General features: G+C 37.5%; 1 protein-coding gene across 1 annotated transcript; it reads left to right on the top strand.

The window, feature by feature from the left end:
• The first annotated feature begins 3,267 nt into the window (after positions 1–3,267).
• Positions 3,268–4,683, top strand: LOC147620931 (EPIDERMAL PATTERNING FACTOR-like protein 6). The gene is made up of 3 exons (XM_086825483.1): positions 3,268–3,718; positions 3,863–3,978; positions 4,173–4,683. Exons 1-3 carry the CDS (start codon positions 3,592–3,594, stop codon positions 4,377–4,379), a joined length of 450 nt encoding a protein of 149 aa, XP_086681609.1. The 5' UTR covers positions 3,268–3,591; the 3' UTR covers positions 4,380–4,683.
• The last annotated feature ends 22,370 nt before the right edge of the window (positions 4,684–27,053 follow it).

The raw sequence follows: 27,053 nt of genomic DNA, 5'->3' as shown, positions 1-27,053 counted from the left end.
TGAATCAATTAATCATTGAATAGGTTTTGAGATTAATCATAGATATCATGGTTGAAGAGATATTATGTAAGGTAAAGTGAACCGTGGACTTAACTCTTAGTCAATCAATGATTACTTGTATTCTTGAGTGGAGTATCAAGAGATTATCATAGCAATATCGTTGTAAAATGATGGCTAAATGTACATGTAATTAATCAGAAGCTACAATTAAGCACTTAAATGAGTTTTTGACTCATAACAAGGCTGATTGCATCCTTTAATCAATCTCTCATTAGTAATAAATAAGTGATTATTTAATGGAATAAATAACTATGATCGAATGAGGTGCGAATGTATCTTGTAAAATCTACATTCTCCATTGGATCGTCTTAGGCAATCACTTTTGGACATGTGTACAATCTATAATCCTTTTTAAAAAACCACGTTTGCAAAATTGTGCCACTTTAATAAATCTTAAAATACGCATGGATAATAGTCTTGGATCAAACAAGGGAACAAGTGCTCCTACATAGGAATGTGGTGTATCATTGTGTGGTGGGAAACTTAATCCAAGGGACCTTATACTAAATGGTCACTAGTTAATAAGATCATGGTAGAGTTTGTGAAGAAGCTTGCTTATACTATGGGATTAAAGAAAGGTGCATCTTTGATGGTTAGAACTTACATTTTTTAAAAGATGAGCACACTTTGTTTGTAGGTTAGGAAGGCCATAGGAGTCACACTATGGGATTGTGAGAATCTTGCGAAGTATGTTCTTATCAACTTCATTTTCCTTGTAGGTCAAGAAGGCCATAGGAGTCACTTAAGTGTTTCTTACTTTTTATGTATTTGTAATTATGAATTTAGTTCGTTTCCTTTTTTCCTCAAGAAACGTTAGCACAAATCTTGATGTGAATTTTTCTCAACTATAAAAGACATTTAACTTGCTACAATCTCTATTCGTTTTAAATAGAGAGGTTGTTTTTGGGGTATGTTGAAGGGAATCTTTAAGGAGAAGCATTTGCAATTACCCATTCAATCTGCAAGAGTGTTGAAAATGGACAAGATCAAAAGTAAACGGTTTCCATGTTCGTGTAGAGGCGGATATCAATTGAGCCAAATGTCCTAATATGCTAAAGACACATAATATGTGCTACTATTCTAAGGTTCTATTCTATTGATGATTTATTATTAAATATTCAGTCTATCCTAAAGGTAAAACCCACAATTCTTCATAGTTAATACAATAATTATTGTAAGGGGTATCTCAATATGTAAACATCCAGATTTATAGGTTTATGTAGAGAGACTCATTCGTACATAAAATGCGAAGATGGTTGGACAAGGGGATTCAAAAGATCATCCTTGAATGCATGTACTACGTAAGCTTTTGAGCTACTTAGCTCTCTTAGACCTTCATGGGTGGACAAGGGGATTCTTAAGCTCATCCTTGAATGCATGTACTATGTAAGCTTGTGATCTACTTAACTCCTTAACTCCATGTGGTACTTTGTGATGCTATGGAGACCAATACTTGTACACTATTAAGCACTTGGCGTTGAAATAAGAAAAAGTAGAGAGAGTGCAAGGTTAAGTGGAGAGCAACATAAGGTATTCCTAATGTGGAGAAAAAGTAAGTATTATATTACACAAGGCAAGAGCTTGATTGCAAGGCTAGAATCAACTAGGACTTCAAACTTCAAAGGTCAATATATTTAAATCGATGCAAGAATCCAACATCCGAGTCTGAGCACCACACGAGAAGACTTGGAATATCTCCGTCAAGATGGATGAAGACATGCAATACCTCCATGAATATGGATGGAGATATGCAAGAGAAATTGACTACTACTACTACTAGTACAAATGAAGGACATGTATACAATCTAGAATCTACCGTATGAACAAGACAAAGGGGAAGATAAACATTTGGATGGTACTAAATTCTTTTTGCGTTTACAAATCCACATGGATGTGCCACGTAGAAACAAAAGAGGTGGTATAGGATGGGGGCCATTTTCACGAGGGCTTGTTTTGTGCCCAGCTTTTAAACCTGGTTCTCTTGTGGTAGGTCCTTGGTTGTGTGTGTGTGAGAGAGAGAGAGAGAGACTAGAGAGAGAGAGAGAGGAGTTTTTAGCCAAGCTTTACCACAAGAGTGGGCCACCCATGTGAAGGAGGGCTTACTCGCTCTAAACTTAACATCCCATGAGATCGTCACGTTGAGCCTCCTTGCAAAAAAAACACCTGTCAACCGGCTCCGGCAATGCAACTAAGCCTTGCGTGGAAACAGGTCCTTGCATGGATGGTATGGATTTGATGGGTGCTTTTGCTTTTGGTCTTGTCATAACAGAACGTCATCCTCATGAAATTGGTTGCCTCATATTTTTAATATTTTGACATGCCATGATGCACATGTATAGTGGGATTCCTAGCATGTGATTGTGCATGGCTTCTCAAACACGTGTGCCTTAAACTTTTTCTAAGAGCAAAAATTGGGCTCTTACTATTAGAAACCATCAAGAGCCATTTACCATCTTGCAAGGCAATTAGGGTTGGTTTTCACGCTCTGCAAATCAAATGAGATGAAGAAAAAAGAGCCCATATAACTTACGATTGTGAACTAGATAGGATTTTGATGAGTTGAATTCGAAATTCGTGTTGTTTCGCCTACACAATTACGACTAGCATGGAAACCAATCCTTAGAAACTAGAGACCCAAAGTGGTCTAAATGTTAGAAGGTGAAGAAATAGTGCTATGATGCCAACACAACCACGGAAACCAGTCCTTAGAAACTAAAGACCTCTACCTATTATGTTTTGCTACAAACGAAGGTGAGGAAATAGTGCTATGCCAACACAAAACCACCACTAGCGTGGAAACTAGTCCTTAGAAAAGAGAGGCCCCTAGCTCTTATGTTTTGCTACAAACCAAGGTGAAGAAAAAATAGTGCCAAGTGTTGGTTGGTTAGAGAGATATAGTGTGGAAAAACATGGGTAGTTAGGCCGTATAGGCCTATGTAGCTGTCATTATATGCAACACCAACACACACCCAATAAAGCCAAGCGACCTTACACAACCCCTCTATCAACCTTTGGGCCATAGATGATTTGTCGTTGACAAAAAAAAATATTTGCCTTTCACCACCTTTTTCTAAGCTTTTGTACCCTTCTATCCCCTAGTAATTTTAGGAGAGTTGGAGCCCCTTCTGTACCCTTTTTCTAAGCTTTTTAGTGTATATATGAGAGTTGGAGCCCCTCCTCTCTCTCTGTGTGTGTGTGTATCTCTCTGTCTCCCTCTCCACCACACCAAACAAACCTATCACTAAAAGTAACCCATCCCTTTGAAAGGGAAACCCCACGTCTATCACCAAAGTAGCCCATCTCTTTGATAGAGAAACCCACGTTGGGATTGTAGACAGTATTGGCCCAGCTCACATGATCAAACTATTCAATAACTCATTATACATCTCTATAACTCTTATCAAATTTATCAGAGTTTTGTATAGCCCTGATTTGTAGCAGTATTTAATCACCCTAGCCGTAGCCTAGTGATCAAACTATCAGAGTTCTTAATAGCTCGGTATTCTCTAATCCTCCCCATAGATTCTCAAAATGTTAATCACCGTTTATCCATTGCAGCAGCATGCGGCCCCAATTAGCAACAAAAGAAACCTGTTCTTTTATTCCACACTCATGATAATTATTCTGTGGGCTGCAATGAGTTTCCAATTCTCGAGTGGTTGGGCCCCTAATTCCTTCTCAGCTTGTGTCCTTGTATCGATTAAAGTCTAGCTCTGCACTTAATTATAGCATATTAATTAACAATTGAGTCGTTTTCTCAGCTAAAATCAGTAGTTTTACTGATTTCAATTATGTATGTCAGCTACTCGTGTGATCCATGATGATCAAAGGCAAAGCTATGGAGAGAAAGTATCCAATATGCAGCTCAAAGCTCCCTTCAGTATGCAGCAAATAGCATTGCTCCATCGCCAATTATCGGTAGGCGTTGCGATAAAATCAATAATTCCTCGAAGCTTTAAAACAAAATAATTCCTCCAAGCTTTAAAACAGAACAATTCAATTATAATGCAGCCGCCAGTATGAAATTTTCAATGCATTTGGGTTACAAAAAGCAATGGTGTATATTTAGAAATATTGGAAATGATGAATTTTTTGTGTGCGCAAAAAAGCAGGTGGTGAGGAGCGGATCAGAAGCAGCTGGTTTGATGAGAGCTCTAGTTGGTTCATCTCCACCCAAGTGTGTAAAGAAATGTGGCAGCTGCAGTCCTTGCAAGAGCGTGCTAGTGCCCATTCGCAGCACAATCACACCATCAAGTTCAACAGATTATTATCCTGTAGCTTGGAGATGCCAATGTGGTGGCAAGATCTACAATCCTTAATGCTCCTACTTAAGGGCTTCTTAACCTACCCCAAAATGCTCCTTAATCTACCCTGAAAAGCTCCTTAATCTACCAAAAATGCTCCTAATTCTGGGCTCCTTATGAATCTCCTAGGTTTGTAGACAGAAGCTGCATTGAATTGCTTGATTAGCCATCAGTGGAGGGTGTTTAGTAGCGAGGCTAAGCATCCCATGTTGGAGTGCCAAGACATTGTACATTAGCTCAAATTGAACGGCTAAATTAGCCAATGGTGGATGATTAGGTTAAGCTAAATTTTTTTTTCATATTAGACATTAGTTTACAATGGATTTTATTGTGAATCTTTTGTGATATGTTTTATGAGCATGAAGGCACTAAAGCAAAGCTTTTGTTGTCAGCTCAGCTAGAGTTGACGAGTCGTTAAATGGAACACGAGAATCGGACCACGACACACCAAGAGCATAAAATTTGATAATGCGTCTGCAGAGAAAAAGTCATATAATATATGACTTTATAAACTATATATATATATATATTATAATGTGTCTATAGAGAAAAAGTCTCTCTCTCTCTCTCTCTCTCTCTCTCTCTCTCTCTCACACACACACACATATATAGTGCATTCAATGTAAAAGAGAATGCTTCTTTTTTTCTTTTTCTTTTTTGCATTTTGTGATCCAAGGCTTCCAAGCAATACAAAAATTAGAGACTATGTAGCAGACTTTTTTCTTTTCCTTAACATAAAAAAACAAAAAAACAAAAATTAGAGACTATGTTTCCTATAGACTTTGGAAAAAAAAAGGGTATTAACTATTTATTCAATTAGAAAAGTAGGCATGCAATGTATTTATTCAATTAGAGAAATTAGTTTGATTAGAAATTATTTTAATTATTTTCTAATGCTAACAATGAAGGCTTGTCAGGTTTTTTTTTAAAGGGCTGTAATGTATTCAATAATTGTTTGATATTTAATAATTATTTAATAATAGTTTGATATTATAGAGAGTGGCAGGCCACTCCCCATATTTATGCCTTTAATGCATGCCACGACGAAGTTGCGCAATTCAACGGCGACTATAATAGTAAAAATAATGATTTATGTTTTGTATTAAATTAAGAAAAAGCCCAATTCAACGGTGACGCCGTGACGGCAATTACTATAATATGTTATATAATAATGATAGATTTTATGTTTTTTTTATTAATTCAAATAAAAGACGACTATCGCGCACGAGTCCACACGGCACGACGTCATTCAGTTCGCCGGCGGCGATGATGGCCGCCACCTTTTCACACGATCTAGCATCGTTTAGCTAATCGCATCAATTAATCACTACCTCACATTAATCACAATGATTAGTCGCTTAACCATGAGACCTTTACGCCACATTAATCATCACTAGTGCATAGATAAACCATAATAATAATTTGACCCTTGCAATATTTGGACGACAAAGTAGACGACAAAGCCCTCGTGACAGATGGACAAGGATTGGCTCTCCTTTTCACATCTTGTCTCCCCTCCCTTTCAACGTTTCAAGTGGGCTCACCTTTCGTCCTTCACCCAAGAAGAAGCTTCCCCCTTTCCATGTGAATGCATGACTTCACATTCTCCATACTCTCATCCCCTAGTGAAAGTGGATTGTCAAGTTTCCATGCCCCTCCATTCTCTCTTCACTTCCATGGGGGTTATGGAATACTTGACCTTCCAGCCTTACAACTTACAAGAAACAACAAGGACGTTTCCATTCATACAGAAAGCACAATTCTCATGACCTCACAGTTGTAACACCACGCATTTTATCCCCTTGTGAAAATTTTAGCCATGTTTCAAATGAATGTGTGTTGCAATTGTAATTTCACACTTGAGGAGCACCGACAAATGTGTGTTGCGATTGTAATTTCACACTTGAGGAGCACCGACAAATTTGTTTTGCAATTCCACACACACAAAAAAAAACTATAGCCTTATAAAACACCAATCTAGCATGGGAGGGATATTCGTGAGTCCTAAAATTAGACTAAGAACATTGATCAAAAGGAAGCCCACCCATGCCAAAATATAATCCTTAACACCACACATGCTCCCACTAAGAAGTCCATTTTCTCCCTCACATTTGCTTCAAGATGATAGCCTCAAAGACTACTAATCACATCTGCAAATGAAGCGCCAAAATATCTTTCCCATACACGAGAGGATTCATGCCTCCCAAGAACATGCAATGATCCTTGTGCTTGGAAGCTACTAATAAGCTACCTTAGTAGGGAAAACAATGAAATGTTTTTTTTATAAACACTCTTGTCATTTAACTTTGCTCATGGGCTCTATGTCTCTCACCATCAAGCACGTAACAATGCTTATTTCAACTTGCAACTCTCTCTCTCGCCTTTTGTAAACCATCTACCACCTCTCAAAGATTAAATCATGTCCACTTTTTTTGCCCTTTTTACATCCTTCTTTATCCATTTCTCATTTGATTGCACCCTTACAAAATTCTTAAATGTCTTGTCCTTAAATACTAGCCCATGCTGCTCTAGACATAACTTATGCATGTGTTCTTTCAAATCTAATTGCAATGCCATGTTGTGAGATCTAAGGAGTTTGACAATTTTATATCATTAAAGTGCTCAAAGGGATGTAGAGATGAAATAGATGTGTATTGGTGAAAAAAGGAAATTCATGGGATTCACAAGAAATTAACGCTTTCAATGTATAAGAATGGTAACATGTGCTTGTAAAAATGTTAACAAAAAGAGAGTCATGGTTCACAAAATAATAAAGGATTATGAAATGAACTTAAGGTTTTATGTTCTATAACCACTCTTAGTAACATAAAAATACTCTCAACAAAATTTTAAAGTTGTATTAATTCTAGTCTTATAAGTGAGCCATAAAAGTGGCTTTAGCTAGAAAAAATGATCAAGGCTGATTTATAAAAGTTTAAAGAAATCATGAACTTTACTTGAGTGTGCTTTAATAGCACATGCTACACATGCTAAGAATTAAAAATAAATAATGTACCTTGCAAATTTATGATTTTCATAAATACTAAACGTGGGTATAAATGTTGTAATACCTTTCATTTTGAGAAGAAGTATGAAAAAAGTATATTTTGATACCTATCAATATATTTAATTGATGGAAGATAACTATTAATAATTTACATACATATAGAAGAATCTAGGTGATAGATTTATAGGTGCTTTCACATATCTTTGAGGTGTTATGAAAATGATAACTTTTATAAATTCCTAAATGATCATACCATGCAATAATATACTTTAAAACTTTTATAAATGATAACCATGGAATAATACACTTTAAAACTTTTTTGGTGCTTGATCTTTTGTTCAACTACTAGCTTGTGTTAAAAGTGTTTCTCTAACATTAATTTCTTTGAAACCATATAGCTTCATAGAATAATACACTTTTAAACTTTTTTGGTACTTGATCTTTTGTTCAACTACTAGCTTGTGTTGAAAGTATTTCCCTAACATTAATTTCTTTGAAACCATATAGCTTCATAGAATTTTTTTGAGGTTTTTATAAGAAAAAAAAACCTTTTTCTCACAAGAGTCTAGTCAACAAAGGTTGCCTTTACCCATGGGTGCTATGGTGGGTTGGTTAAGCGAGAATGCCAGCAACAAAAAGCTCCTTGGTTCAATACCACCCACCACACATGCAAGGTGCAAAGCCTGTATGGCATTTCCTTCAGTACCCTCTTCTATAATGCAATGCGTGTAGATTAAAACAAAGGTTGCATTTTAATGTGCAACACCTTGAGAGGTGGACATTTCTACACTATGACGTAGTCATAGTAATCTCCCCACATTCAAGGAGGATGCAATGACCCTTATGTGGGGGCATGAAAAGTGCTAATCACATGTGTTGTGCTGCACATGGGTTGTGTATACATTGAATGCACCTATTGAGCTATGAAAATGTGCACTTGGGTTCTCATAAACTCTGATGAAAATATTAAGTTAATGTTGTAAATCCTCTTCCTTATTCTTCATCAATGTTTAATTACTTTAATGTGATGAAGATATGGATGTTTGGCTCGCCATGATTTTAAGTACGCTATTGTGGCCACATTCTTGTAGTCTTTAACCTTTAGATATCCAAAAAGAACAAGTGACGGGTTAAATAAATTAGGTTGCTAGATATCATTTTATCTTCTTATTTCTTTTCTTTCAAGTGATTCATGTATTCTCTTATTTTAGATAAGAGAGAGGTAGAGAGAGTCCTTGTTAGCTTGAGCATCATCAAGGGGATTTTCTTAACATATATATATGTTTCAGAGAGAGAGAGAGAGAGAGAGAGAGAGAGAGAGAGCTAAATAAGCCAACAAACCTTCTTCTAATTGCCATGGTTTAGTAGTCCTCCCTTGCACCTCTCTAGCAGTTCACTATATCCTTAGCCTTAAGTGGCATGCTTCACTAAATTCAAACTTATTACACATGAAGAAACTCTCTAAAGAATAGAAAAGCTTTGGTTGTAGGATATGATGACTGTTAGTAAGGTAATTTAACTCCTCTGGTGTAAATTGACCTTTATTTGGAGTCTTCATCTTAGTGTAGTGTAACCCACATTAGGCTAGGTATAGCTAGATGAACATAGTTTCTATACTAAAGTAGCCTCAATCAACAACTCAAGCTTACTCCACTAGTGGTAGGTCCATCAAATATGTGTAGCTGCTTCTCACTTTTGCACCTTTCCCTAGATGTATAGTACCATAACTTCCCAACAATAAAGTGGCCAATAATAGTCACAAAACTTCCCAACAGCATGTCCACTAATAGTTAAATAGCTCCCAATAATAACCTTGACACACCGTGTGAGGACATCTTCCCCACAACTAGTAGGTTCACTTATGCATTGCCTTTACTAGAAAACTTATATATCACATGTGTTAAGGGCCCTTAGTTGTGCATTTTGAGTAATTAAAATGACCACTTTTTATATCCAAGCTTACAATTTTTTTACTTAAATTCCATTTGAAAAATCCCTTATACGTAAGTACCCTATTATCAATTTACCCCGAAAAATGTGATATGCATACATATTTTCAAGTGAACCCTCTGAATGTCTTCCCTACCTCCCCTCTTTATTAGAATCTCTCCATCATTTGATTTGGGACAATGCCCTAAAACTTAATACTTGATAGGTTATGTGTGAGGAGGTCTTAAAGACCCTAAAAGTTTATGCATTAATAAACATAATGTGATTTCACACACAAAAGGGGAAACTCGTATGTATGAAAGGGGCGAGAAGTATATGCATAAAAAGGGTTCACGTGCAAAGTCCTTGTTCACATATACACTTAGCAAAAATGACCTTTCTATGCATTGGACACTTTTCTATGTGTATAGATCATAAAAAGTGTTCATATGCTAAGTCCTTGTTCACATGCACACTTAGCAAAAGTGACCCTTCTATGCATTGGACCATTCATCCACACAATTTAAAAATCCTTATGGTAACCACCATGACATGCATCATTTAGGATCATCATAGAAAACTGACAGCTTGCTTGCACTAACTTCCATCCGGTGTGTATGACCATGACGTGCATCATTTGGGATCATCATAGAAAACTTGATAGCTTGCTTGCACCTCGCTTGCACTAACTTCCATCTGGTCCACAACACCTTTATGAAATCTTTTAAATCAATTTGTCTCTTTATGAAAATGAATGTTGACTCATATTTTCCATCTAAAACAACTTTGGCCACATTAACAAGGATGTTGTTTGGCTATTGGATTTGACGAAGGCCAAAATTTTTGTGAGAAACATTATTGTAACTGGCCATGTGAAATGAATGTATAACAAGCATGTACATTTATCTTTGTTAAGGTGAAGTGTGTGCTTTGAGACTTGCTATGATTAAATGAGGTGTATGTAAGCATGTGGCTCTGACCCTTTATGTCCATTCTAACCTACTTTGTTTATAAATGTTAAGTTATTGATGAAGGTGGCCAAGGTCACGAACCTAAGGCACTAGGGTAGTATTCTAGCCACAAGCTTGGATGTGTGTGTTTTGAGACTTGCTATGATTGAATGAGGTGTAAGGCCGTGGCTCTCACCCTTTATGTCCATTCTTGACCTACCTTGTGTATAAATGTCAAGTTATTGATGAAGGTGGCCAAGGTCATGAACTTAAGGCACTAGGGTAGTATTGGCAAGCCACAAGCTTGGAACATAGTCCCTAGAATTCATCCAGTGTTAGGGAATCACATCACCAAGGGGGAGTATTAAAAAAGTGGCGAGACAGATGTTTATTTGAGGGGGAGCATACTCTTTTTGAGAGCATTGTGTATTTTAGGGGGATCATAGTCTTTAAGTTTTTTGCATTGTGTGTTTTAGGGGGATATAGTCTTTAAGTTTTTGCATGTGTGCAAAGATCTGGAAAGACATAAGCTTATTTAGATTTGGTGAATATAGTTTTAGATGTGAAAAGCTTTAGATTTTGTGAATACAGTTTTAGATGTGAAAAGCTATAGATTGGTAAGATTATGGATTGATGTAAAGCATAATGGATGATGTAAGAAGCATATCACCTACAAGTCAAAACTATTTAGTCATTGTGAAATATTTCCTCAAAAGAATTTATCCTTTAAAAAACAATCTTTAAAAGATTCATTGAAAAACATATCAAATTATAGCTCATTTTAAATAGACCATGATGTATTTTTTTACTTAGTCTAAAAAGCTAAAATAACCTTAAAAAGTGGAAATCCGTAAAAATATGGCAAACCCAAAATTTTCATTAAAATAAAGACATAAAATACTGTGTAATGATATTTTGATATATTTATCTTATGATATAAATATTTTGATATATTTATCTTATGATATAAATATATAACAAAACGGGTCCATTTCACACTAATATGCATCATTAATTTCTAGACCATTACTATAAGCAAACATGTTCCCCTAATTTAGAAAAGGACAATGATTTGGAAGAAGAAATTTCCTCCATGCTATCAATAATAGTGTTGTCAAAATTAAGGTGACGACCTAGCAATCTTTGGTGTCCTTGTCTCATCTTAAATTACACAATCAAACCTATCTAGCATGTATCCCATGAGACATCCATGAGCCAAGTAAGATCCAATATTATAAATGCAAGCAAGAGTAGAGAAGAGAAAATCTCACAAGTATTCCATTGCAAGGGAATGTAATGTGTATTGCTTATTGACAAAATTAACTTATATACAAGTACCTAGTGTTCACACTAGGACAACCAATACTTAAAAATGTCCAACAACTATTATTAGTCTTAAGCTAAGTCCTTAGAGTTTGACTATTTGACATTAAGCTCATGGTAAGGTTACATTATATGTTCTAGTGCCATCTTACAAATTGTAGGTGACAGTGGGCAGCAAGATAGCAAAGTGCCTTATGGTAGGAGGACATGTGGGAAAGACCACGTTAACCCGTGAAGTGGTTAACAATGTGAAATACCATAGCTACATACTTCCATATATTTAAACAATGAGAATGCAAAGCTTTTTTGAATTGTATTCTACAATCAACCATAAGAGTGGATATGATGCAATCTTTGGAATGTCTCAAAAGAGCTAGAGAAACAACCTCCTTAAAACAAAATATGGACTACGATAATTGCATTGAGGACAAGATTGATAAAAACTTCCCAGAAGTATGCTACGCATTAAGATACACAGCAAGATGTCAACTAGTGTGATACAATGAAACCTTTAGAATCTCTCAAAGAAGCTAAAGAAGAAACCTCCTTAAAACAAAATATGGACTATCATAACTCAAGAAGATAGAATAAAAACTTTCAAGAAGTATTCTACACAGAACAACAAGCTACATAGCAAGATGCCAACTAGTAGGATATATTCTTTGAAGAATGAAAGGCTAATCTAGGTAGAATTCAAAAGCAAGATTGGAGTTTCCCTTGCTCATTCATTAACACGCCAACATCATAATGTCTTTTCCTTCTGTGATGATATAGACAAAATCATTCCCAAGAGAGATTTATGAAAGTCTTATGATGTAAAAGTATGCTTAATAGATATGTGGAATGACTCATGACAACATAATATCATTAGATGCAATGTTGGTTAAGAATAGTCCATTAAGCCATTCTTTTTTGGACTCCTAAAGTGTTTGATATTACAAAGGACCATGAAGAGAAAAAAATGTTATCTATTATCCATTGACACAAGACATGATATGTAATTGCACTCAAAGTAAATTACATTCTTCCCTACCCCCCTTTTATGAGAGAGAACCACTGTGAAGGATATAACACCATATTAGTGAATTTGGGAATTTCCCAATTCCCATTTTTGAATACTTAAAAAAGGGGACATGGATAACATGTTTATAAGTTTCTCAAAACCCTATCATATGACCTATCGTTGGAAAGCGCTTGAAAAATGGAATCTAAAGAGCTATAAAGCGCTCATTTTGGATTAGCAGTGTTCAAGTTATGGTTAATCCAAACTTTTGACCACGTGTCCCAAACTTGTGGGAAATTCCCATATTCCCCAATATGGTGTTATATCTCGTTCTTGCCTCTATCTAGGTGAGGGAAGATCTATGTTAACCCACTTAGAAAAGGAGCACTTGGGTGTGACAATGGACTAAGAACGTGACTGGAGCTAGTGCACCCACATTGGGGAGCTGCATTTTGGCTCGAAGGAAAGACCTAACGACAGACGATTCGGCAAGGCTTAAGCACTTGACTTGAACATATTTGGCACCGCTGTGATGATGACAAGGACTCGCCCATGGCATAGCTCTTTTCTTCCATCCATTCCTAACTATTGTATTACCCAATATTGTCCAATGTTGATTAGGAAGTCCCACTCCAAAAAGCATATGGTTTTGGAGCTTTGGATGTGTTTAGGTTATTGTTTTTTACTTTACTTTAAAGCTTGTGCATTTTCTTTTCATATCTTCTAATTTTATTGGCCTTTTATATAATCTTGAAGCCCATGAGGCTCTTATCTTATTGTATTAAGCCAAGGAATAGCTTAAAAATTGTGATTATAAGTGGAAGTCACTCAAAATATATAAGCATTGAACTCTATTATTACAAATTGGAGTGAAAAAAGTTAATTTTTATTCATGTATTTTTGGAATTAGTACCTAGAAGTATGCAAAATCATCCAAAAATAATCTAAACAGTTAATCACTTATATAACCACCATTATTAAGATTAGAAACCTTAATCGACCCCTATCAAGTCCAAAAAATCTGCAAGAGAGGGGCTACTCATGCCATGCATTGGCTCAGGATAGATCACAAGCTGCTCACGTTGTCGTTTGTCCATGTGAGTAGCCGTAAATGTGAGTAGCCCCGTCCATGTGAGTAGCCGTAAATGTGAGTAGCCCCATAAATGCGTCCAGCACCCGACGTTCGCAAAAGCAGCCACCCTTGTGTTAATGCCATTCAGTGTCAGTCTTATCATTTGTCCACGTCAACTTGAGTGCTAAAGCTGGAATCGCAGGTGGAATCGTGTCCCACTGGCCGTAAACGCCTCTAGCCTGGCACTTCCATAATTCCAGAACTACACTGGGCTTCCATGGCCTTTAAATGCCCACAATGCTCCTACAATTGCCAAGGTCGCCATCAAGATAGCAATACCTACACACAACCCCCAAGATATATCAAAAATTAAGCCTTGAACGGTGTAAATACTAACTTATAAAATTTCAACACGTGTTACCTATGATGCTATAAAGTCTCTTGCCACATAAATGCTTTGTACATCCTCCTCCACTTTGCCCAGTTTGGCACGTATCAGTTGAGGAATTGCCTATGATAAAAGGTGGTGGATTAGTTATGGTGAGTAAACTTGATTAGAAGTCTTTGTTACCCTACTAAGTAGCCTAGTCCTTGCCCTTAGAAGAGAAGCATGCATGCCTACCTAGGGGAAATTTAAACAAACTGATTAGTTTTCAAAAGGATTGTTTGCAAGATTTAGTCTCTACCCAAACATAAAGGGAAAAAAAAATTCACAATATCCCTTGTTTAGAGACAAAAGAATTATTACCGTAGGTTTAGACAAAGGAATTATTATCAAAACCTACGGTCTCTTCCATTTCCTTTATAAGTGAAGAAGAAAGTTTCATGTAGGTGTGAGGGTGAACCATGAGAGGATAGGTTCAAGTTCAAGCACTAGCAAAGCCTTTCACGTAGTTGTTGGGAAACAACCTCCCTTAATATAATTTAAATCAAATCAACAATCAAATCCACCCACCTTTTCTAATACTTTTGTAATGACCCCTTTACGAAGGTACAATTACAAGGTCATTGTGTTACAATCATTGTCATGAAGAAGTGTAGTTTTTAAGATTTTATAATACAATTGATGAGTTTGATTTATAAACTACTTCTGTGAGATGGAGGTTTTTATTATAAATTTGAATTAATATCAAATATCGTGAAATTTAATTGCATAGCCCAATTTTAACAAGCTGGTCATGAAAACAATCGACTCCCTCTTATACCCATGATTTCTAATGTCACAAAGTGTAGAAAACTGTTACATAAAAAAGGTAAAGTAAAAGAGCCACTAGTACTAAATAGACCCATTTCATAGTATTAACCATGTTTCCCACCCATTAAATACATATTAACAAAGTTTTGACAAATAACTCCAAACAATGTAATAGACAAAAGAGAGTAGAACCATTTCCATTGATCACTAGGATCCAAACAAGAGTACATGCAAAAACGGTATTAGTGGTGCAAAAAGTCACATAATTACTCAATCCAATAATGGATACACTTCATGAATACATTGTTGTATGGATGTGAAGCCCACAACCATAACTTAGTCCTCCCTCGATGACTAGCCTTGCACGCTTTAGTGAGTTCCCAAACCCATCCTTAATTGGTTGCAATTCACCACATGGATGGGAGTCCAGGTTGGAGATGGAAGCCTTCATTTGTTGAACTAAATTGAGCATTTGGTTTGCCATTTTTTGCGCACGTCATAGTAATCTTGGGTGTCCACCTAGCATGCATATGAAAAGTAATTATTTAAAAAAAAAAGAGAAGACACACATGGTTGAATTATACTTCGTGTCTTACATGATATGTCTAGAGTTTGTTGGATAGTGAGACGGAATTGTTTGAGCATTGCATTCATGTCAATTGGTATTGGGATATGTAGGCCCTCCACCAATTAAAACTGTTACATAAAAAAGGTAAAGAGCATAATTGGAAAGTTTTTAATAAACAACCCATCATGAATAAACACCACTTACTTTCAACATTTTCTTTGTCAATGTGTGCTTCACGCTGAAAATCCATACGCGTTTCTAACCTTCCAAGATTTACAAAAAAAATCCAAAAAAAAACATGCACACAAAAAGTCCATGCAAAACAAAATATAGGATGCTCATTATATCCAAATGTAACTAACCTTTATTGTGTCCACAATTGTTATTGTATATGTTCATTATTTTTGAAATAATTTTAAGTACATGTAATCCATTGAGTATCAACACCTTGATTTGGTGCTTATACATGTTACCTTTCATTTCACGTTCGCAATTACAACAAGTCCACTCACAGTCTGCATTTTGGACTTTGTACTAGTGGTTTGTTCTAGATAGGTTCCTCACTCTTGCATGTGCACGCAGTTCATTTAGAAAAATCACACCCTCATTTGCAATGGCTTTCGCACGCTCTATCAAGTTCATGACCACATCCAAAATGTTGAAGTTTCTCTTGAAACCTATATCCTTCAACATATCCTAATACCAAAAGTATGCACGACATGCTCCAACTAGGTTGTGGATGAGCCAATCAATGTGTCGACCACCGTGAAAACGGTGCGACGCTCGCTTAGAAAATGGCTTTTCAAAAGCCCATGGTATGACTCAATAGAACCATTCGTATCTTGGTCTGCATGGGGCAACATTCATGTGGCACAAACCCACATCCCTTCAAAAAATATGTACATGCATGCACTTGCCAAAATTTAATCTCCATGCCTTGGAAAGTTGTGAAAATAAGACATGTACCGATTTTTTGCAGCCAATGCTCTTTGAAGTACACTATGAATTGATGTTGTGTGTGGTAAGTCTCTAAAAATGCTTCTACTAGATTAGATGCCTCTGTTTCCTTGTCCTTTGAGCTCCGGCTTGCTAACCCACACGTGTTCACTTTATGCTTCTACTAGATTAGATGCCTCTGTTTCCTTGTCCTTTGAGCTCCGGCTTGCTAACCCACACATGTTCACAATATGCCCGAGATCCCTAAACATTTATGCTCTCACATTTGGATTCACAACTTTTCTAATTAGATGTTTGAGCCAACATCGTCGAACATGCTAGACACACATAAATTGGCAATCCAAACACTTCACTGCACATAACATAAAACCATTCTCAATGATTGTTGCTTAGCAAAACAACTTAATAATGCAAATTGGCTTTAAGTACATACCGGAGTGCATTTATCTCTGCTTGGACATCATCGACCATGAAAGCATTAGGCTCCCGTCTAGCACATGATTCCTAAGGGCTATTAGCCATAGCTTTGTATCGTCACTAGAACATGATGATGAAGTGATGATCCATGCTACTGGTATACCATTTTGAAACGAATTGAACACCAATATAGTATAAAGATGGAACTAAACCCATAACAATAAGTACAAAACTCTACAAACGCGATACACTACAAAGCATATATAGCCAATTACCTTGTACTTGTTGGTACCAAAAGTTGCAGCCATGGCTAACAAGCTATTGTTGCCATAAGTGGTCATCATAGATCTAGTTGCCATGTTGTTTGAATGCCCAAAATAAATGAATACTCCTTTGCCTCATGAAATGGTTGGTAACAAAAGACTTGGGTGCTATTAGACATTGCCCAATTATGAACACTCTTTTTTATCATCCGGATTTGTTTGAAGTGTAAGAGTATCCAACTTGCTTGCGACATTTAAAATATCATGCAAAGTAAGAAATGTATCTCTGAAGGGCCAAAAAGTCCCATCTTCAGACCTCCTTTGCACAAGATGAATAGGATGATGAAAGACTTGTTGTGGCGTAAAACCCTTATAAAGCATGTCGCAAATCCAATGCTTTATTTTGATAGATAGCCATAGTGCAAACAAAACCTTTGTTGATGAACTAGCTTGTCTTTGTGGCCCACGACAAATATCACCTTGGTTGTCTATGTGTTGGTACTGCACATATCTAATGCAAGCAATGTCGGGCCACAAATATAATTGTGAGACAATGAAGTGACATTGACAAACCAACATGGTGCCTTTTGGATTGTACTCATCTTTTGGCATGATCTTTGGATTCAAAAATTTTGCGATGCAATTTTACCAAACTTAGTCATTATTGTAAAATATATAGTTAACAAAGGCATGCTAATATAGGGGTGATGTCTCCCATTTTAAATCGGAAGCACTAAAATGACCCCAATTTGGTTTTTGTACCATAATACATCGACATTTTGTACGTGACCCACCTATTTCAAGTGTCAGGTATTAATTTTTTTTAAATATAAACTATTACAATGATGATCCAAAAAATGGGGTATAAATGTTAACAAAAATTACCAAATAAAAGGTCAAACATACTCACTATTCGGCACACATGAGAGAAACATCAATGGCCTTGGTGCTCTTTTGGGAAACAATTTTCTTTATTGATACTAATCAGTTGGATGGTGCGGTTTTGAGAATGAAGGCGTTGGGCTAGGACATAAAAATTCACAAAAAAAAAATGTTTAGTTGCAGTGATAATATTAAGAAATATTAAATCTAAATTATAGGTAAAATGTGCAGCTGGTGGAGGTAACGTTTACCTGTCCAGCGTCCTCCGGCTTGTAATCTATCCCTACGCAGGAGGGAGGGGCTTCCGCACTCGGGGAATACAGGTGTGTCGTGCTCCGGACGTGATGCCTTGGTTTATGCACGCGGGCTGCTTTTCTGTGCCTAGTCGGGACATAGCTACAGTGCCCAGCCGGCACACACAGAGCCTTCTACGCAGCGTGTTTTTGCTGTACCGAGCCAGTTGTGGACAATATCAGCCTGCTTTCCTTGGCCCATCACTGCTCCCGCCGTAGCCCAGTGTAGTTCTGGAACCGGCGACGTACCGGGCTAGAGGCACCAGATTTCGGCTTGTGGAGCGGGGGGGCTACTGGGCCGCTGGGCACGATTCCAGCTTTAGCGCTCACGTTAACGTGTGGACAAACGACAAGACCGGTGCCGGTCGGTTGGCATTAACGCTGGCCCGGGCTCCACTGGGTGGCTGCTTTTGTCGACGCCGGGCTGGACACATTTACAGCTACTCACGTGGACAGACAAACATTAACGTGAGAAGCTTGTGATCTATCCCAGCCCCATGGACTGACAGGGGTGTAGGTCACCATCCTAAAGAGAAGGGAAGCCAAGAAGGCCATGGCTTAAGAGAAGTTCATCACCACAAAAGAATGGCGGAAACTTAGGCTGAACGTTTTAATTCTTAGATTTCAAAATAGCCCCATGGGTTTTGTTGCGACTCGGTCTCAACGAGTTTGAGTTTGACTATAAGGCTGGTAGTATCAAGTGATGGTTGCCTCCACTTTTCCTAACACTACTTGGTAATGATGTTGATCCCATCCCCTCCGTCTAAGGTGGCAGGTGACTTGGTTCTCCTTATATTTTACAAGGAGGATGGCATTCATGTCGTCACTTTCAAAGTAGTGACCCAACTTATTCACTAGTACCTTTGGAAAGGCTTAGTGAATTGCCTCTTTCTTAGCTAGTTCATCATCCTCTTACTCATTCAAGGAGTCTTAAATTGGTTGTTCTTCCATTCCTACTTTTAAACTTTCCATCCATCCAGTCCTTTAAGTCCTTCCATAGGCTTGGAATTCCTTAAAGTAAGGAGCCAATAAAAATTTACACTTGGGAGGAAAGGAAGGTGGTGAGTCTAGCTATGTCTCTAGGTGTTTGTCCATTATCACTCACATAGCTTTCGGGGCTAATAATAGTGTATGGAATGTGTATAGGCTCCCTTGAGTGTCGTACTCTACGGTCATCAACGCTCGCGGAGGCGTGGTGGAATTACTTCTCAAGGAGTTGTAGAGCTTGGAGGCCTCAAGGGTCACGAGATCGGCCATTGGAAAGATCATCACGGCAGTTCACCGGGTAATCTCTTGTTGGATGTGTTTCAAGAGGGGTTAGGGTGAGCCATAACACTGCTTAGGCAAGTTGCTAAGGTCTATGAAGAGGATGAAGAGATATTGGAACTTGTTTTCTCACCTAATCCCTCTTAAACTATCATGCATTCTTCCCCTTGTCCTATCTTCTTGATTCTTCATCTTCTAGCATGTTTCGAAACTTTGTCTGGTAGAACTCGAGCCAGCTTCTTGCATGCCCTTTGAGTACGGGAATCTAAAGTTTGTGTGGAGCCTTCGTGAACAGTGGCTCTTCTCCTAATTTGCATTCTAGTCACAACATTGAGAGAAGCCGTTTGTAACAACCCATCCCTAACACTAACAGTAACGTGAGAAGCTTGTGATCTATCCCAGCCCCATGGACTAGACATGGGTGTAAGTCACCATCCTAAAGAGAAGGGAAGCTAAGAACGCCATGGCTTAAGAGAAGTTCACCACAAAAGAAGGGTGGAAACTTAGGCTGAACGTTTTAATTCTTAGATTTCAAAATAGCCCCATGGTTTTTGTTGTGACTCGGTCTCAACGAGTTTGACTATAAGGCTGGTAGTATCAAGTGATGGTTGCCTCCACTTTTCCTAACACTACTTGGTAATGATGTTGATCCCATCCCCTCCGTCTAAGATGGCACGTGACTTGGTTGTCCTTATATTTTACAAGGAGGATGGCATTCATGTCGTCACTTTCAAAGTAGTGACCCAACTTATTCACTAGTACCTTTGGAAAGGCTTAGTGAACTGCCTCTTTCTTAGCTAGTTCGTCATCCTCTTTCTTAGCTAGTTCGTTATCCTCTTTCTTAGTGAACTGTCTCTTTCTTAGCTAGTTCACCAGGTAATCTCTTGTTGGATGTGTTTCAAGAGGGGTTAGAGTGAGCCATAACACTGCTTAGGCAAGTTGCTAAGGTCTATGACTAACTTCAATGATCAAAACCACTAACCCACCTTTTCTTCCATGGTAAGGCCAAAGGCACTTACCCGTATAAGGTCATCAGGCTAACCACATGTGGCACACATCAGATCAAACACTTCCAGGTGGGCGACAGGGTCTCCAATCCCATTGAACTTGGGCATTAATTTTGTGATTTTACATGGCCCTTGATAGTGTTTGGGTGTCTAGGGTTCGGTCCTGTTGATGAAATCGACAATGCTATTATTGCTTCCATCTAGGAATCGAGGATTCCTTCTACTAAGGATCTCCCAATTAACTTTTCGTCAAAGAATTTGTCATTGTTTGAGAATTGAGAGTGAAGGTATATCTGTTATGGTAATTGATTTATTATTGGGTGATCCAATAAGTGAAAACAATATCTTGGGTGACCCAAGTGTGATTGAATCGATTGTGAGTGAATCCAACCAACTGTGACATGTGTGACACATGTAAGAAATGTGAGAGTTTGATTGTGAGAGTGAATCCAATCAACTCTTTTGAATTAATTCTTGATGAGGGTGACCCTAGTTGGTTGTGAGTGAATCCAACCAGTTGTGACACGTGTGAAATGTGAGAGTTTGATTGTGAGAGTGAATCCAATCAACTCTTTGAATTAATTCTTGATGAGGGTGACCCTAGTTGGTTGTGAGTGAATCCAACCAGTTGTGACACGTGTGAAATGTGTGGTGTACTCTGTGAATACATGTGACGCGTATGAAGACATTGTGAGTGAATCTAATGTAGGAGTTTAATTGTGTGAGTGAGTCCGATCAACTCTAAGACACATGTGATACGTGTAAAGGTTCTGTGAGTTTGATCGTGAGTGAATCCGATCAACTTTAAAACACGTGTGATGCGCGTGAGGACATGGGGGAGTGAATCCACTTAAATACATAATGACATTGTGAGTGAATCTAATGTGGGAAAACGATTAATGTGTTTGATCACTCGTGTATGTGCTGATAGTTACAGCCAAGGGACGGTTGTCTTTCTCAAACAAGAGGACTATCACGGGAGCGAGATTTTTTAAAATATTTTATCATGGGAGTGAATCCAATTAATTATGTGTGATACATGGTTCATGTGTGAAGCATGGTAGTAGTGAATGATTTCAATTTATTAGAATTATTTTTCTGAGTGATTCTAAAGTAATTGTGATCTAACATTGTGGACTATGTTGAGTATAGATCATGAATTCGGTACAACCAAGGTGGACATTGGATGAGATTATCTAGCCAAGCACATGTGTGCTAAATATTTGATTTTGTATGGTTTGGCCCATTGTACATATGTTGGGCAAGGTTTATTTTTTGATGAGATGCTTTAAAAGCATTGGACTATGGTTCAATTTTATAAAAGCCCAATTTTGGAAAAGCTATGCTATTTACGGCTCTAAGGACTAAATTTATGAATATGATTTAAATACCGCGTGTGGGAGTGGAGCCACACACGTCGGGGAGGAGATTGCACCCAATCTTGTGTTCTTTGATTTTTATGTTTTTGTTTTATATGCTATGATGATGATGGTTTATTTCTTCTATTATTCAATTTGTGAAATATTCTAATCTCCATGTACCATGGTCCTATAATAATATCTCACTCTATTGAGATGTAGTCTCTGATCAATTCTTTCTCTTGTTTTTGACATGGTAAAGTTGATTAATTGGGTTCCATCAAGTTCCTTGACGAGAGTATCCAATTATGAAAGCAATCTTTAGGATGTCAAAGTTAGCCTTGTCTTTTGATTTCAATGAGAACCACTAACCCAGCTTTCCTTCCATGGTAAGTCCAAAGGCACTTACCCGTATAAGATCACTAGGTTGACACATGTGGCACACATCTGATCAGAACCACTAACCCACCTTTCCTTCCATGGTAAGGCCAAAGGCACTTACCCGTATGAGGTCATCAGGCTAACACATGTGGCACACATCTGATCAAACACTTCCACATGGGCGATGGGGCCTATAGCTCCATTGAACTTGGGCATAAATTTTATGATTTTACATGGGTTTGATAGTGTTTGGGTGTCTAGGGTGGTTCAGTCCTATTGATGTAATCGACGGTGATATTATTGCTACCCCCCCTCTCTATTTGGTTTTCTTTCCTTAAGATATCTTTAGTGGTTAGAGCAAGGGTAGCAATGCAGGTGGATCCTGGGTGTGATAATATGGGTATGGGTAGGTTGGTAGAGGCATGGTATATGATGGATGTTTCCCTTGTCCCTAAGGCAAGTTTGGGTACTATGGGGGATTACCATGCAAGGTCGGTTTGTACTATGGCATGTATGCACCTCAGCCCGTAGCTATGTGGATACCTATGTGGCCACTACGTACGTGCATGGGAAACTAAGAATGTGCATGGCCAATAGGTACATGTGCATGGCTAGTAGGTACGTGTATGTACAACTAGTGGATATGTGTAGCCAATACATATGTGATGGCCAATTGGGAACATATGTGGCTAGAACCTACAAACATGCATTCATAAGTGAGAACATGAGTGCCCTCTTTGGCACGTGCGTACGTAATTCTGACAAGTTTGCCACTTGTGGGGATGAAAATCAAGACCATGTGATAGTCAATTTTGAACTGTTTTTATCATTATAAGCATTTATGTGAAAAATATTTTTTGACCCTTCCTTAATGAGAATATTATACAAATCTTCTTTGTCAAACTTGTGAACATGCATTCGGGCTTGAAAAAGTGCATACTTGAGGCCTAGTCAAGCGCTTACGCAAGCAAACCAGAGAGTAGTTTTCTAAGTTTATTGTCGTCTGATTTCTACTCAATAGTGTACATATTTTGGGATTTTTGATTTTATAGCATGCTTTAGCTTTCCCTATCCTATATCTAATGATGTGTACAATGCAACCTAATAGTTTTTATACAAAGATTAATGGTGAGATTAAGTCCTAAAATGAACAAAAACTCAAAAAATTACAAAAGTAATCAACCAAAATCAAAGAAAATTGATTTGAACACTTGTATCCATGAAACTCTAGCCTAAAGGATTGCTCTATGCTTCTTTGTATCAAGGTAAGCACAATGAACCATAAAACAACAACAAATAAGAGTTAAAACTGGTAGATTTGCACTTCAACTGGACTATATCAATACTCCAAATACAAAGTATAGCACGGGAGTTCTAAGCCAAAAGACACTTCCCTGGCAACACCAAAGATGTCCACAAGAGAGAATACTCAAGCTTTGCAAGATAAAGAGAGAATGCAAGAGTCATACCGGTTTGGACCTCAAGCCACTCTTGGTAGAATAATTATCTTGTGGAGAGTTAGGGTCCTCACCCTTGGAGCTTTGAAAATGAGAGAAGCAAAGAGGGAGAGAGCTATGGAAGTCTCAACCTCTACTTCGATGTGCTACAGCGAGTGAAAGCATGAGAGAGAACAACAGAAGCCTGACAAGGAGAATAGAAAATACACATCAACATCATCACTCACCAACACAATAGCATATGCATGCAACAAGAAGAAGAGAACAACATAAAATCTACTTCAATCACAAGAGCAAGAAGACTCAAACTTAATTATGAGAACGAAATTATGTGTTTTCTCATTAGTCAAAATGTCTTATATACAATACTCATTTGTACAATGCCCAATCACCTAACTAATTTTCGAGGACCCAATAAGGTAGTCTAGGCTAATTTCCTAACCTAAATGTACATCATTGGTATTACAATGTTTCACACAAGTCGTAAGCTCGAAGATTTCTCATGATCATTTTTTACATGAAACGTATTGCACAGTACAAAAATATGGTGAACAAGAACATGGCTTGACGAAGTTGTCACGTGGAGTAATTTTAGCCAATGTGGTTACCAACACTATTTTTTACTTTTAGGATTGCCTTAAGTTTCTATTCCTCTATGCTATTTTTCCTTTGAGATTCACTAGAATAATTTCTCTTGGTTTACTTTATACATAGGGATCTAAATTTTAGTGACATTTTCATAATGACCTTGAGCTTTTGGATTATTACCTACTTATCCAAAGGCCCCATATAGGTGAGGTCAATGTGACTCTTCGCATACTCATAGTTGCGTCTTGCCGACAACTAGCATTGCTAGGTTCTTCTTGAGGTTTTCTTTTTGAGTTTATATCGTGATTTTGAAAAAAAAATTAAGCTTGACTATTTTTAAAGTTAAGGTTTCCGATTGATGTTTATGGGATCTTGATAGCTTCCTTCTTTCTTCATATCCATATTTTCTTCTCTCCATAATATCCTTATGATTGTAGAAGATGTCTAAGAAATTTTCATCTCTCTAACCCATTCTTTGACCTTATTGTTGCTGTTGGTTCATTTTTTCATTTCTCTCCTGATGGAGGATCTCTGTTGCAATTCTCCTATTCACTTTGACCATATTATGGGATGAGAAGCAATAATCTTGCAAAGTATGTGTTTACATCATGACATTGCGATTGTGTCACCTTCTCTTCATAGTAGAGTGGCCTTGTTTGTCCATTGGAATTAATTACACTAATCCAAGTCCTACTGAGGAACATATTTTCTTCCATGGTTCTTGTAGGCATCACATAACCTTTTCAATGGAGAGAAAATTAACCTTTTAAAAACTTTATGCGTTAATCATACACCCTTTTCAAGATCTAGTCTCCCTTGTTTCATATGATAGTAAATTTTACGTTAATTAAAGCAATGCTACAAGTACAATTATTACAGAGGTCACCCTTATGGCGTATTATAGTTTTCTCCGTTATGAAAAGTTTAAGGCGAAGAATCTATGATTATTATTATTCACATAAGCATTGAAACAATGTCTAGTTGAGAATTTCTCTTTTTCATAAAAAAAATGCATTATGTCTGCTAAGGATCAAGGGTTCATAGCAAAAAAACCAGCATTAGATCTGTGAAGGATCAAGGGTTCATCATAAAAAAACCAAGAACCCCCTAACCATAATTACACTGCTTGAAGGGCTAGAAAGCACCCTTGACTCAAAAGACATAAGACAGGGCACCCACAGCGACCCATGTGAAATCATTCTCCGGCGATTTGTTCAAGGCCCTTAGTTTTGTACTTGAGTATTTGAAATGACTATTTTTTAAATCCAAACTTATAATTTTTTTTCTTTAAATTCAATTTGAAAAACCCCTTTTATATATATATATATATATATGTAAGTACGCTATTATCAATTTACCCCAAAAGATGTGATATGCATACATATTTTCAAGTGAACCCTTGAAGAGTCTACCCTACCTCCCCTCTTTCCATCATTTGATTTAAGGACAACGCCCTAAAACTTAATACTCAATAGGTTGTGTGAGGAGGTCCTAAAGACCCTAAAAGTTTAAGCATTAATAAACATACTATGATTTCACACACATCAGGGAAAACTCGTATGTATGAAAGGGGCAAGAAGTATATGCATGTAGGAAAGGGGAGAGAAGTATATGCATGTATAGGTCATAAAAAAGGTTCACATGCAAAGTCCTTGTTCGTGTGCACACTTAGCAAAAATGACCTTTCTATGCATTGGACACTTCTATGTGTATAGATCATAAAAAGGGTTCACATGCAAAGTCCTTGTTCACATGCATACTTAGCAAAAGTGACCCTTGTATATGCATTGGACCATTCACCCACACAATTTAAAAATCCTTATGGAAACTACCATGACGTGCATCATTTGGGATCATCATAGAAAACTTGAGAGCTTGCTTGCAATAACTTCCATCCAATGTGTATGACCATGACGTGCATCATTTGGGATCATCATAGAAAACTTGATAGCTTCTTTGCACTAACTTCCATCCGGTGTATTGGCCACCACACCATGGCGTGTATGATTTGGGATCATCATAGAAAACTTGATAGCCTACTTGGTGTATTGGCCACAACACCATGACGTGTATCATTCGGGATCATTATTGTTGTTAGCCAAGCAGAGCCATGTGAAATGAATGAATAACAAGCATGTACATTTATCTTTGTTAAGGCTAAGTTTGTGTTTTGAGACTTGCTATGATCGAATGAGGTGTATGTAAGGGTGTGGCTCTAACCCCTCAGTGTCCATTCTTGACCGACCTTGTGTTATTGATGAAGGTGGCCAAGGTCACGAACCTAAGGCACTAGGGCAGTGTTGTGGCCACAACTTGGATGTGTGCATTTTGAGACTTGCTATGATTGAATGAGGTGTAAGGGCGTGGCTCTAACCCTTTATGTCCATTCCTGACCTACCTTGTGTATAAATATTTGTCAAGGATGAAGGTGGCCAAGGTCACGATCCTAAGGCACTAGGGTAGTATTCAAGCCACAAGCTTGGAACATAGTCCCTAACATTCATCCAATGTTAGGGAATCACATCACCAAGGGGGAGTATTAAAAAAGTGGTGACAGATGTTATGCATTTGATGGGGAGCATACTCGTTTGAGAGCGTTGTGTATTGTAAGAAAATCATAGTCTTTAAGTTTTTGCATTGTGTATTTTAGAGAGATATAGTCTTTTAAGTTTTTGCATGTGTGCAAAGATCCAAAAGACATAACCTTATTTAGATTTGGTGAATATAGTTTTAGATGTGAAAAGCTTTAGATTTTGTCAATGTAGTTTTAGAT

Source organism: Cibotium barometz, chromosome 31, assembly GCF_041138505.1.
Source record: "Cibotium barometz isolate CiBa-2024 chromosome 31, ASM4113850v1, whole genome shotgun sequence".
Classification (NCBI taxonomy): Eukaryota; Viridiplantae; Streptophyta; class Polypodiopsida; order Cyatheales; family Cibotiaceae; genus Cibotium; species Cibotium barometz.
The sequence above is the reverse complement of the archived record's forward strand: the minus strand, read 5'-3'. Positions and strand labels throughout refer to the sequence as shown.